This window comes from Taudactylus pleione, unplaced genomic scaffold (assembly GCF_031769625.1).
Source record: "Taudactylus pleione unplaced genomic scaffold, aTauple2 ptg000720l, whole genome shotgun sequence".
Classification (NCBI taxonomy): Eukaryota; Metazoa; Chordata; class Amphibia; order Anura; family Myobatrachidae; genus Taudactylus; species Taudactylus pleione.
The window spans coordinates 1,450,473-1,465,197 of record NW_028285122.1 but is presented as its reverse complement, the minus strand read 5'-3'; the positions used below and the strand labels follow the sequence as shown (position 1 = coordinate 1,465,197).

The following is a 14,725-nucleotide window of genomic DNA, read 5'->3' as shown; positions in this document are numbered from 1 at the left end:
CCTGCTTCTATTGTGCCATAGCACTCAGACCCAGTATCTCCAGGAGCCTGCTTCTATTGTGCTATACCTCTCAAACCCAGTATCTCCAGCAGCCTGCTTCTATTGTGCCATAGCATTCAGACCCAGTATCTCCAGCAGCCTGCTTCTATTGTGCTATAGCAATCAGACCTAGTATCTCCAGCAGCCTGCTTCTACTGTGCCATAGGACTCAGACCCAGTATCTCCAGCAGCCTGCTTCTACTGTGCCATAGCACTCAGACCCAGTATCTCCAGCAGCCTGCTTCTACTGTGCCATAGGACTCAGACCCAGTATCTCCAGCAGCCTGCTTCTACTGTGCCATAGCACTCAGACCCAGTATCTCCAGCAGCCAGCTTCTATTGTGCTATAGCACTCAGACCCAGTATCTCCAGCAGCCTGCTTCTATTGTGCCATAGCACTCAGATACAGTATCTCCTGCAGCCTGCTTCTATTGTGCCATAGCACTCAGGCCCAGTATCTCCAGCAGCCTACTTCTATTGTGCCATAGCACTCAGACCCAGTATCTCCAGCAGCCTGCTTCTATTGTGCCATAGCACTCAGACCCAGTATCTCCAGCAGCCTGCTTCTATTGTGCCGTAGCACTCAGATCCAGTATCCCCATCAGCCTGCTTCTACTGTGCTATAGCACTCAGACCCAGTATCTCCAGCAGCCTGCTTCTATTGTGCCATAGGTCTCAGACCCAGTATCTCCAGCAGCCAGCTTCTATTGTGCAATAGCTCTCAGACCCAGTATTTCCAGCAGCCTGCTTCTATTGTTCTTTAGCACTCAGACCCAGTATCTCCAGCAGCCTGCTTCTATTGTGCCATAGCACTCAGACCCAGTATCTCCAGCAGCCTGCTTCTATTGTGCCATAGCACTCAGATCCAGTATCTCCTGCAGCCTGCTTCTATTGTGCCATAGCACTCAGGCCCAGTATCTCCAGCAGCCTACTTCTATTGTGCCATAGCACTCAGACCCAGTATCTCCAGCAGCCTGCTTCTATTGTGCCATAGCACTCGGACCCAGTATCTCCAGCAGCCTGCTTCTATTGTGCCGTAGCACTCAGATCCAGTATCCCCATCAGCCTGCTTCTACTGTGCTATAGCACTCAGACCCAGTATCTCCAGCAGCCTGCTTCTATTGTGCCATAGGTCTCAGACCCAGTATCTCCAGCAGCCAGCTTCTATTGTGCAATAGCTCTCAGACCCAGTATTTCCAGCAGCCTGCTTCTATTGTGCCATAGCACTCAGATCCAGTATCTCCAGCATCCTGCTTCTATTGTGCCATAGCACTCAGACCCAGTATCCCCAGCAGTCTGCTTCTACTGTTCCATAGTACTCAGATCCAGTATCTCCAGCAGCCTGCTTCTACTGTTCCATAACACTCAGACCCAGTATCTCCAGCAGCTTGCTTCTATTGTGCTATAGCACTCAGATCCAGTATCTCCAGCATCCTGCTTCTATTGTGCTATAGCACTCAGACCCAGTATCCCCAGCAGTCTGTTTCTACTGTTCCATAGCACTCAGATCCAGTATCCCCAGCTGTCTGCTTCTACTGTTCCATTACACTCAGACCCAGTATCTCCCGCAGCCTGCTTCTATTGTGCCATAGCTCTCAGATCCAGTATCTACAGCAGCCTGCTTCTATTGTGCTATAGTACTCAGACCCAGTATCCCCAGCTGTCTGCTGCTATTGTGATATAGCACTCAGACACAGTATCTCCAGCAGCCTGCTTCTATTGTGCTATAGCACTCAGACCCAGCATCTCCAGCAGCCTGCTTCTATTGTGCCATAGCACTCAGACACAGTACCTGCAGCAGCCTGCTATTGTGCCATAGCACTCAGACCCAGTATCCCCAGCAGCCTGCTACTATTGTGCTATAGCACTCAGACCCAGTATCCCCAGCAGCCTGCTTCTATTGTGCCATAGCACTCAGACCCAGTATCTCCAGCAGCCTGCTTCTATTGTGCCATAGCACTCAGACCCAGTATCTCCAGCAGCCTGCTTCTATTGTGCCATAGCACTCAGACACAGTATCTGCAGCAGCCTGCTATTGTGCCATAGCACTCAGATCCAGTATCTCCAGCAGCCTGCTTCTATTGTGCCATAGCACTCAGACCCAGTATCTCCAGCAGCCTGCTTCTATCGTGCCATAGCACTCAGACCAAAGAATCTCCCGCAGCCTGCTTCTATTGTGCCATAGCACTCAGACCGAAGAATCTCCAGCAGCCTGCTTCTATTGTGCCATAGTACTCAGACCCAGTATCCCCATCAGCCTGCTTCTACTGTGCCATAGCACTCAGATCCAGTATCTCCAGCAGCCTGCTTCTATTGTGCCAAAGCACTCAGACCGAAGAATCTCCAGCAGCCTGCTTCTATTGTGCAATAGCACTCAGACCGAAGAATCTCCAGCAGCCTGCTTCTATTGTGCCATAGCACTCAGACCCAGTATCCCCATCAGCCTGCTTCTACTGTGGCATAGCACTCAGATCCAGTATCTCCAGCAGCCTGCTTCTATTGTGCCATAGCACTCAGACTCAGTATCTCCAGCAGCCAGCTTCTATTGTGCTATAGCACTCAGACCCAGTATCTCCAGCAGCCTGCTTCTATTGTGCCATAGCACTCAGATCCAGTATCTCCAGCAGCCTGCTTCTATTGTGCCATAGCACTCAGATCCAGTATCTCCAGCAGCCTGCTTCTATTGTGCTATAGCACTCAGATCCAGTATCTCCAGCAGCCTGCTTCTACTGTGCCATAGCACTCATATCCAGTATCTCCAGCAGCCTGCTTCTACTGTGCCATAGGACTCAGATACAGAATCTCCAGCACCCTGCTTCTTTTGTTTCATAGCACTCAGACCCAGTATCTCCAGTAGCCTGCTTCTATTGTGCCATAGCACTCAGACCCAGTATCTCCAGCAGCCTGCTTCTATTTTGCCATAGCACTCAGACCCAGTATCTCCAGCAGTCTGCTTCTATTGTGCTATAGCACTCAGACCCAGTATCTCCAGCAGCCTGCTTCTATTGTGCCATAGCACTCAGACCCAGTATCTCCAGCAGTCTGCTTCTATTGTGCTATAGCACTCAGATCCAGTATCTCCAGCAGCCTGCTTCTACTGTGCCATAGCACTCAGACCCAGTATCTCCAGCAGCCTTTCTATTGTGCTATAGCACTCAGACCCAGCATCTCCAGCAGCCTGCTTCTATTGTGCCATAGCACTCAGATCCAGTATCTCCAGCAGCCTGCTTCTATTGTGCCATAGCACTCAGATCCAGTATCTCCAGCAGCCTGCTTCTATTGTGCCATAGCTCTCAGATCCAGTATCTCCAGCAGTCTGCTTCTATTGTGCCGTAGCACTCAGACCCAGCATCTCCAGCAGCCTGCTTCTATCGTGCTATAGCACTCAGACCCAGTATCTCCAGCAGCCAGCTTCTGTTGTGCCATAGCACTCAGACCCAACATCTCCAGCAGCCTGCTTCTATTGTGCCATAGCACTCAGACCCAGTATCTCCAGCAGCCTGCTTCTATCGTGCTATAGCACTCAGATCCAGTATCTCCAGCAGCCTGCTTCTATTGTGCCATAGCACTCAGACCCAGTATCTCCAGCAGCCTGCTTCTATTGTGCCATCGCACTCAGACCCAGTATCTCCAGCAGCCTGCTTCTATTGTGCAATAATACTCAGTCCCAGTATCTCCAGCAGCCTGCTTCTATCGTGCTATAGCACTCAGACCCAGTATCTCCAGCAGCCTGATTCTATTGTGCTTTTGCACTCAGATCCAGTATCTCCAGCAGCCTGCTTCTATTGTGTCATAGCTCTCAGACCCAGTATCTCCAGCAGCCTGCTTCTACTGTTCCATAGCACTCAGACCCAGTATCCCCAGCAGCCTGCTTCTATTGTGCCATAGCACTCAGACCCAGTATCTCCAGCAGCCTGCTTCTATTGTGCAATAATACTCAGTCCCAGTATCTCCAGCAGCCTGCTTCTATCGTGCTATAGCACTCAGACCCAGTATCTCCAGCAGCCTGATTCTATTGTGCTTTTGCACTCAGATCCAGTATCTCCAGCAGCCTGCTTCTATTGTGTCATAGCTCTCAGACCCAGTATCTCCAGCAGCCTGCTTCTACTGTTCCATAGCACTCAGACCCAGTATCCCCAGCAGCCTGCTTCTATTGTGCCATATGACTCAGACCCAGTATCTCCAGCAGCCTGCTTCTATTGTGCCATAGCACTCAGACCCAGTATCTTCAGCAGCCTGCATCTATTGTGCCATAGCACTCAGACCCAGTATCTCCAGCAGCCTGCTTCTATTGTGCCATAGCACTCAGACCCAGTATCTCCAGCAGCCTGCTTCTATTGTGTCAAAGCCCTCAGACCCAGTATCTCCAGCAGCCTGATTCTATTGTGCCATAGCACTCAGACCCAGTATCCCCATCAGCCTGCTTCTACTGTGCTATAGCACTCAGACCCAGTATCTCCAGCAGCCTGCTTCTATTGTGCTATAGCACTCAGACCCAGTATCTCCAGAAGCCTGCTCCTATTGTGCCATAGCACTCAGATTCAGTATCTCCTGCAGCCTGCTTCTATTGTGCCATAGCAGTCAGATCCAGTATCTCCTGCAGTCTGCTTCTAATGTGCCATAGCACTCAGATCCAGTATCTCCTGCAGCCTGCTTCTATTGTGCTATAGCACTCAGACCCAGTATCTCCAGCAGCCTGCTTCTACTGTGCCATAGCACTCAGACCCAGTATCTCCAGCAGCCTGCTTCTACTGTGCCGTAGCACTCAGACCCAGTATCCCCAGCAGCCTGTTCCAGTTGTGCTTCTGGCACCCAGCTCCAGATTATTATTGCAATTTGTTCCATAGCTAATAAAATGCTAATACTACCATAGGCTTGCACCTACTCTAAGAGTGTGTTCCTTATCTTAGCATCGGTCTTCTACTGCTAATGGTGACCTACAGGAGAAGTTGCATTATTAAGCCACCAATCTTCATTAGCGCTTCAACCTATTCAGTTAGCCCAAGGGGCTCCAAACTAAATCAACAAATCCCTAGTGCTTTGACATCCTGGTTATATCTGCCTCATAGTATTTTTTTTTGTTCTTGGTACCCAGATGATTTATAATCAGTTCCTCATCATTACCTTTCCTCAATCTTCCTCCTGCATCAAGAAATGGCATGCCAACAGTGACATTTAAATTGTATAGACCATTGCTCCAATTTATCCTCTTTCTATAAGTTTCCTGTCCTGCCGTGACTTGATTGGCTCTTTATACTACTGCACACGCACTTTAGCCCTAGGCATGGTAGTTTGAGCCATAACACACAATGTCTGGCAACCTAAACCTCATTGATGGAACACCAAGCACTATCCATCAAGAAAAATGCTCCTGCACAGCAATTGCCACTGAAGAAATTTTACTCCATAAACAACTTCTATCCATATTAATTCATCTTGTTATGTACCAAAAATGTCCTTTCACTTGAAGCAAACTTTCTTGAATTACCCACTGTATTAACCTATATTGCATCTTTGCCATCTGCAACTTTCCCCTTTGCCCACCATCATCACCTCTCCATTTCTTCCTCACAATGGACTTTGCATTGATCTATAAAAGGCAGAATGAGCACAAATAGTTTCCTTTAAGGTGAATTCACATTCTTTTCTTTCTCTTCTTTCACTCCATTCTTGTGTCTGTGCAATGGGACTCTGCCTACTAAAATTACCTTCACATACCTACTGACATTAAAGTCTAAGGGGTATATTTACTAGGTTTTTTTTTAGAAGTGGAGATGTTGCCCATAGCAACCAATCAGATTCTACTTAACATTTATCTAGCACCTTCTAGAAGGTAATAGCTAGAATATGATTGGTTGCTATGGGCAACATCTCCACTTCTAAAAATCCATATTTTAATAAATATACCCCTAAGAGTCACTTCTGAACACTCAACTTTCTCAACCCCTGTGACCCATTCAGTCAGAAAACATTTATTAGGCAAGGATACAAAGAAAGAAGTAATTATGTAAAGATATGTGATTATTTGCCTTGTTATATAGAGGTGCCATTGTAATGAAATAATCAATGTTATTCACTTCACCAGTCAGTAGTTTTGATGCTATGGCTTTTTGTTTTATGTTTTTTTGTTTATCATTATGAGCATTAAGATTGTTTTTCTATTTTTTTTCCCTAAAATAGGGACATAATGGAAGTAGGAAAACTGGTAACAAGGTAAATAATAATTACTTTATTGTACCAATGAAAATGCACATATAGCCAAATGAAAATGTAGACCTAATGTATCAGGGATGTATAATACGTACTGGGTATTGGGGTATTGTACACAGTACAGGGATGGGTCACAGATACCAGGTACTGCCTTTTTAAAAATAATAACAATGGTCAACCTCTTCCTCGAGAGATGGATCTAATAGTACAGTAAGTGTGATTCTTCCTAAATTTTTATTCTATTTTTACCAGAACTACTGAATTTCAATACACATGAAACTTCCTTCCCAAAGCCCTCCAAATCAGTGTTTTTTGTTTACCAAAAATATTTTAGTTTTTTTATTGAAGAAGAATGCTTACTGTATATCCATGTTGTACACTTTGTCATAAGTACAATTAAAAGATTATTTGGATATTCTTTCTATATATTTGTAATAAAGCTCAGGTGAATCTCAAGTGAAATGTATTTGCCTTTGATGTCTTAGTTGTCTTTGGGGAGTATTTTTTACCCAACTAAGGTAATGATTGCTTTTGAAATGTAAAAGATTATTAGAATCTACTTCCTTAAACAAAGGTTTGTTTTATAATTACTCTGTGCATAATACCAAGTATAGTGTCAAAGAAGGACATTTGTATACTGGTGACAAATGCTCGTGAATGTACTATTACAGTAATTGCATATGTTGTTGTTTAAATGTTGAACAAATTTAGAAAAAGAAAAATCATCCCTATTCCAAATCATAAATAATTCATCAATATATTGTCCATCTAGTACCATATTTACTGTGTGGTCCCAGATGTAATCCTCTCCCAAGTATCACATATAATTATTTAAAAAATAAAAGTTGTAGCGAATCTGGTACCCATGGCTGTGTCAAAAACTTGTAAATATAAAATGTGACCAAATAAAAACAGGTTTTGAATCTGGATAAATAAAACAGATTGCAAAATAAATTTACATAGTGACTAAACATCTCGGCTGCTGTTTCTGCAATATCACTAAGTTATCAAAGTGATTAGTGGGTATTACATAAAATAATAAAGAGGCTGTAATTGTGATTGCAAGAGTTTATTTGAAAATTATAATTGATAACATTTTTACATTCTAATTTTTCAGTCAGTATTTAAACTCAGCAAAATCTCAGATGCTAAGGTGAGTAACACATTGTGTCAAACGTCACTAATTTCTAACCAATATTTAATTATATTACTAGAGGGAATAGCAATCATGAATTTAGAAGATATTTATATCCATTGCAAAGGAAAATATTGACACATTGGGGCACTCCATCGTGAATATTCTGCAAACTTGTATTCCAACAAAATCAACTGATGTCTGCATCCAGGTTTCCAAGCATTGCCACTTGCTGTGGCTTGTGATTGGAGGCAGGAGGAGTAAGGCAAGACAGGTGCATATCTATAATGGGTGCAGAGTGTCTGGTGCACAAGGTCCCCTAAGTCCGAGGGATATACAGGTGTCGCATATTAACTGAATCAGTCCAGTCTCATAAAGCTGTTTTGACACATCAGATTGTTGTCGAGTTGGATGGGACTGAGAAGGACTGTTTGGCAGCAATAGTGTATGATAACACATATGTTTGTTAGAATAAATTTATGCTTAAAAATGCCACCCATAAAAAGAATGTAGTTACACCAATATGCTGAGTCACATGCATTGTGAGGTACATCCAGCTCTGCACTGACAGCACTGGCGTATCTATAATTGGTGCAGGATGTGCAGTGCACATGGGTCTATGGGTTCAGGGGGACCCACACCCTGCACCTATATATTATACTTAGGTATTGAAATCGGAAGCCAATGGCCAGCAACCATCAATGCTACCATTACGATGGAAGGGCTTTTTCTGGTACTTCAATGGATGCCAGTAATCGGAGGCTGCTTTTGGATGCCCATCCGATAACTTGCTGTGTGCTTTTTCAGCTGTAGACACCTAGAAGTGGGGATATGTATCAATCCCTGTAAAGATTGGATGAGTGGGCAAGTGGAAAACTTGCCCAATGGACACAAACAGCATTGAGGTAGGATTTATCAAGCACATTCTATAAAGATATGGAGAGAAGTTGATTGGACAGCATCTCCATTTGTCCACATAGCCACTTTTTTCACAGCTTGATACCCCCATGATAACCAAGGTATCATCTGTAGGTATGCTGAACTACTTTACCATTTCTAGATAAATTTTAGTATATGGTCATCATTGGCAGTTATTCAATTAAAGCACATCCATAGTATTATATTTCACCTCTAATTGGTATTTCTTTATCTGGGTCCTCTGTCTGGGATGTCATTATCTGTGTCTTCTGTCTGGTATGTCATTGTGTGGGTCCTCTCTCTGGTATGTCATTGTGTGGGTCCTCTCTCTGGTATGTCATTATCCAGGTTCTCTGTCAGGTATGTCATTATCAGGGTCCTCTGTCTGTTATGTCATTATCTGGGTCCTCTTTGATATGTCATTATCTGGGTCCTTTGTCTGGTATGTCATTATGTGGGTTCTCTGTCTGGTATGTCATTGTCTGGGGTCTCTGTCTGGTATGTCATTATCTGGTTACTCTGTCTCATATGTCATTATCTGGGTTCTCTGTTTGGTATATCATTATCCAGGGCCTCTGTCTGGTATGTCATTATCTAGGTCATTTGTCTGGTTTGTCATTATCTGGGTCCTCTGTCTGGTATGTCATTATCTGATTCCTCTTTCTGGAATGTTATGTCTCACCTCTAGTATCTGTAGGGTCATAGCTGCAGGGTATATATTAAAGTATGGGGGCATTTATATAGGAAATAAATGTATAAAGGTACCTCTGGAATTTAGAAACATAGACATCCTTGATTGGTATATGGTCACTTGTTTATCTTTGTAGGGACTAAACTCTTGTGGCTGTAAAAAGTCACATATGCCTCACTAATTTGTATAACTGGCTTAAAGCTACTCATGTGGCTATTTGATTAACATAAAATTAGGTGTAGTGGAAATTTTAGGAGATATTGCCTCTAAATTACTATTCTGTCTGGTAGTAAATGTGTCCCTAGTCTGACTGTTTATAGCTGAAACTTGGAGTAGACTGTACAAGAGAATAAGTCCTCCCCCTCCTAAACACCTTTTTAAATTGCCATTTACTGCTCTCCAAATTAAATTACTGTTGCAGGAAGCAAAGGTGAATGGTGTCACACTACAATACATACTGCAATTGGAGACTTTAGGGAAATCAGTAATAGATTAAGATAATAAGGTGGCAAAATGATGGCCACTCCTCTATTATCTTAGAAAAGATGCACCTCTGATCAAATGTGGAATGTTATTGCAGTGATGTAATGGTCACTGAGCACCTCTGATCACATGAGAGGAATGGCCCTGCTGTTATGTAATGGTCACTGAGCACCTCTAATCACATGAGAGGAATGGCCCTGCTGTTATGTAATGGTCACTGAGCATCCATGATCAAATGAGAGGAATAGCCCTGCTGTTATGTAATGGTCACTGAGCATCCCTGAGCACATTAGAGGAATGACCCTGTGGTGATGTAATGGTCACTGAGCGCCTCTAATCACATGAGAGGAATGGCCCTGCTGTTATGTAATGGTCACTGAGCATCCCTGAGCACATGGGAGAAATGGCCCTGCTGTTACGTAATGGTCACTGAGCATCCCTGAACAAATGAGAGCAATGGCCCTATTGTGCTGTTTCGGTCACTGAGCACCTCTGATCAAATGAGAGGAATGGCCCTGCTGTTATGTAATGGTCACTGAGCATCCCTGAGCACATAAGAGTAATGGCCCTGCTGTTATGTAATGGTCAGTAATCACCTCTGATCACATGAGAGGCATGGCCCTGCTGTTATGTAATGGTCACTGAGCATCCATGATCAAATGAGAGGAATAGCCCTGCTGTTATGTAATGGTCATTGAGCATCCCTGAGCACATGAGAGGAATGGCCCTGCTTTTATATAATGGTCATTGAGCATCTCTGATTACATGTGAGGAATGGCTCTGCTGTTATGTAATGGTAATTAAGCACCTCTTATCACATGAGAGGAATGACCCTGCTGTTATGTAATGGTCACTAAGCACCTCAGATCACATGAGATGAATGTCCCTGCTGTTATGTAATGGTCACTCAGTACCTCTGATCACATGGGAGGAATGACCCTGCTGTTATGTAATGGTCGCTGAGCATCCTTGAACACATGAGAGGAATGGTGCTGCTGTGATGTAATGGTCACTGAGCACCTCTGTTCACGTGAGAGGAATGGCCCTGCTGTTATGTAATGGTCACTGAGCACCTCTGATCACGTGAGAGGAATGGCCCTGCTGTTATGTAATGGTCACTCAGTGCCTCTGATCACATGGGAGGAATGACCCTGCTGTTATGTAATGGTCACTGAGCAACCTTGAACACATGAGAGGAATGGTCCTGCTGTTATGTAATGGTCACTCAGTACCTCTGATCACATAAGAGGAATGACCCTGCTGTTATGTAATGGTCACTGAGACCCAGGATAAGATTGAGCAGGGAATGTTGAGGGGACCAAATAAAGCGCAGCACAATGGCACAGTGGTTGGCATAGACCTGGGCTTAATTCTGTACATGGCCAATGTATTTGTGCATTAAAGGTCTTAAATCATAAACACTAACACAGCAATGACTATCATGGATTCCTTGTACAGCATTATGTTATCTTATAGTGCTAAATTAATAAACAACTTTTACAAATTATTGATGGGCAGTAATTCCTCAGGATGCTTTATCACAGAGAAAACACAATATTGTAGCTTAGTACATAACACTGTTCCTACACTGTATTTACAAATACAAAAATAGATAATGAATCACTGTGTGCTCAGTGCAGGACAAGCAAACTACTAAAGTAACCTTCATGTTATACAGTAGACGTCTGGCATTACATAGACAAAGCTAATAACTGTCTTTTTATCTTTTACAGGTGTTCTGGATCATTGGTGGTCTTATTCTCATTTTAATCATTATTCTTATCATTATCCTCTGTTTCACTGTTTAATGAAATGTAGTAACCCAAAAGCTGGCCGATCTCCTGAAATGTCCCCTCATTGCTGGGCTTGTAGGGACCACTATCAATGCAGTAGAGTGATGTTATATTTCCGTCTCTGTTACTTTCAGACATACATATTAAGTGTTTCAGATGGAAAAATACGTCTTTTTTCCACACAGCATATTTGTGTAGATTTTTCTTTTCATTAAATATTTTTATACATATATAAGTAAAAAAATCATGTCTGAAAAAAATTTTTTGAGTGAGGTGTCATTTTTGTTTCCTCCTAGACCAGACATGTTACCTGGGCTTCTATAAATGAAGTAATGCAACTAGCACTGACCCCTTACCCCTTTAGCCTTACAGAGGAGAGTCCCATTTAATAGCTGAAATAATTACTGTGTACTCAGAACCCCCCCTGCGTGCACCACTGAGCAGTGGTGAAAATGTTATTATATACATAAGAAGGCAGACATCTCATCTGAAAACACAACAAGAATACAGTAGTTCTGTGCTGCATATAGACTCATAAATTACTATTTACTAATAGTAAGATATAAACTTTAAAAAAATGGGTGTGAGTCACCGGCACCGAACTTGTCAGAATAATGACTGATGCGGCCGGCAATCCGATGAGATGACAGCGTCAGTGGGTGCGTGAGTGACTCACAGGATGTAGCTGTACAGTGGTAGCCTTTATTACCCACCCCAGATATCGCCATGCATGAGCTGGGGATGTGGCAGAGCATGGCCATACCTAAGTGAGGTGAGGAGTCCTGTATTGTTCTGCAATGTACGACATATTTATAATTCAACTTGTATTGGTTTTCAGTTAACTGCAACACAGTACATTAAGTGTAATGACTTATCGTTTGCTTTGTGTACAATATGCAAAACTAGTCATTAAGGTGTTAATTTAAAAGTCAGTAATACGATATTAGCTTTACAAGCCATTGCATAGCTTAGTGTTACAAGGTTTCAGAATAGGGGGATGTCTCAATCTTCCTTAGGGTTCCATTCAACATGTTAATTATTGGAATTTCAACAGACCCTGATAATTACTGTTCCTTTTCAAGGCGAGCGCTGGAGCAATTCATCATTGCTCCGGCACGAAGACAGCTGATCCAAATATCAGCTGTCTCCCCAAGATTTTCATTGCTCCTTTCGGGACAGTGAGGCAAGTGCGTATGCGTGACCTACAGTTCACGCATGCGCACAAGAGCCCCAAAATGTGGCGGAAGAAGCCAGACAGGGGTGTGGCGGGTGATCCAAATGGATCCTTTTTCACGCCCCGGGACTCCTTCCCATAGGGAAAGAGTGGGTAGCGGGAGATGGCGGATGCTCCCGCAATCAAGCTCTGAAAATATAGAATTTTCGAAGCTTGATGAATTCTGTCCCCATACTAGTGTATAGGGTCAGCGGGCCATTCAGCCAGAGGTAGTTAAGTAGGAGATATCTGTGATACTATTGTATGGGGACAGCGGTCCATTCCGGGAGAGGAAGGTAAGTAGGAGATATCTGTGAAACTAGTGTATGGGGACAGCGGGCCATTCCGGAAGAGGAAGGTAAGCAGGAGACATCTGTTATACTAGTGTATGGGGACAGCGGGCCATTCCGGGAGAGAAAGGTAAGTAGGAGATATCTGTGATACTAGTGTATGGGGACAGTGGGACATTCCGGGAGAGGAAGGTAAGCGGGAGAAATCTGTTATACTAGTGTAAGGGGACAGCGGGCCATTCAGCCAGAGGTAGTTAAGTAGGAGATATCTGTGATACTAGTGTATGGGGACAGCGGGTCATTCAGGAAGAGGAAGGTAGCAGGAGATATCTGTTATTCTAGTGTATGGGGACAGCGGGCCATTCAGCCAGAGGTAGTTAAGTAGGAGATATCTGTGATAGTAGTGTATGGGGACAGTGGGCTATTCCGGGAGAGAAAGCTAAGCAGGAGATATCTGTGATACTAGTGTATGGGGACAGCGGGCCATTCCGTGAGAGGAATGTAAGCAGGAGATATCTGTTATACTAGTGTATGGGGACAGCGGGCCATTCAACCAGAGGTAGTTAAGTAGGAGATATCTGTGATACTAGTGTATGGGGACAGCGGGACATTCCGGGAGAGAAAGGTAAGTAGGAGATAGCTGTGATACTAGTGTATGGCGACAGCGAGCCATTCAGCCAGAGGTAGTTAAGTAGGAGATACCTGTGATACTAGTGCATGGGGACAACGGGCCATTCCGGGAGAGGAAGGTGAGCAGGAGATATCTGTGATACTAGTGTATGGGGACATCGGCCATTCCGGGAGAGAAAGGTAAGTAGGAGATATCTGTGATACTAGTGTATGGGGACAGCGACCATTCCGGGAGAGGAAGGTAAGCAGGAGATATCTGTGATACTACTGTATGGGGACAGGAGGCCATTCCGGGAGAGGAAGGTAAGCAGGAGATATCTGTGATACTAGTGTATGGGGACAGCGGGCCATTCCGGGAGAGAAAGGTAAGCAGTAGATATCTGTGATACTAGTGTATAGGGACAGCGGCCATTCCGGGAGAGGAAGGTAAGCAGGAGATATCTGTGAAACTAGTGTATTGGGAAAGCGGGCCATTCCAGGAGAGAAAAGTAAGCAGGGGATATCTGTGTTATTTGTGTATGAGGACAGCGGGCCATTCCGGGAGAGGAAGGTAAGCTGGAGATATGTGATACTACAGTATGCGGACAGCGGGCCATTCCGGGAGAGGAAGGTAAGCAGAAGATATCTGCGATACTAGTGTATGGGGGGCAGCGGGCCATTCCGGGAGAGGAAGGTAAGTAGGAGATATCTGTGATACTAGTGTATGGGGACAGCGGCCATTCCGGGAGAGGAAGGTAAGTAGGAGATATCTGTGATACTAGTGTATGAGGACAGCGGGCCATTCCGGGAGAGGAAGGTAAGTAGGAGATATCTGTGATACTAGTGTATGGGGGCAGCGGCCATTCCGGGAGAGGAAGGTAAGCAGGAGATATCTGTGATACTAGTGTATGGGGGCAGCGGGCCATTATGATAAGCAGGGGATATCTTTGACCAGAGATAGTTAATTGTGACTTGTGCAGTTCTCAGTGTTTCAGCTCGTATTTTGTTACCTGTGAGTTATATTAATTAGAGAAAACAGATGTAACCTACACTAGAAGCCAACTTTACTGATACCTTCCAGGGGAATTGGCCTCAAAGGAGAGACTGCAACATACATTAACCAACATCTCCACCCAGGTGTTGCTCTGTTCAGCCAGAGAGGTGAGTGACTGACACTGTGATATGCAGAACTGCTACTGCTACCACTAATAATAATAATAATAATAATAATAATAATACAATAATAATAATAATAATAATGATAATAATAATAATAATAATAATAATAATAATAATAATAATAATAATAATAATAAACATTTACTGGAATAGATCCAGATATAT

General features: G+C 43.8%; 1 protein-coding gene across 2 annotated transcripts in view; it reads left to right on the top strand.

Annotated features, from left to right (window-relative positions):
* The window catches only part of LOC148477384 (uncharacterized), a 428,950-nt gene extending 417,585 nt beyond the window's left edge, over positions 1 to 11,365 (top strand). For both annotated transcript variants that reach the window (XM_088456828.1, XM_088456827.1), the window contains exons 9-11: positions 6,220 to 6,252; positions 7,367 to 7,402; positions 11,210 to 11,365. In XM_088456828.1, coding sequence (XP_088312954.1) covers positions 6,220 to 6,252; positions 7,367 to 7,402; positions 11,210 to 11,284 — 144 coding nt within the window. In that variant the 3' untranslated portion in view covers positions 11,285 to 11,365. The remainder of the gene's footprint in view (positions 1 to 6,219; positions 6,253 to 7,366; positions 7,403 to 11,209) is intronic.
* The last annotated feature ends 3,360 nt before the right edge of the window (positions 11,366 to 14,725 follow it).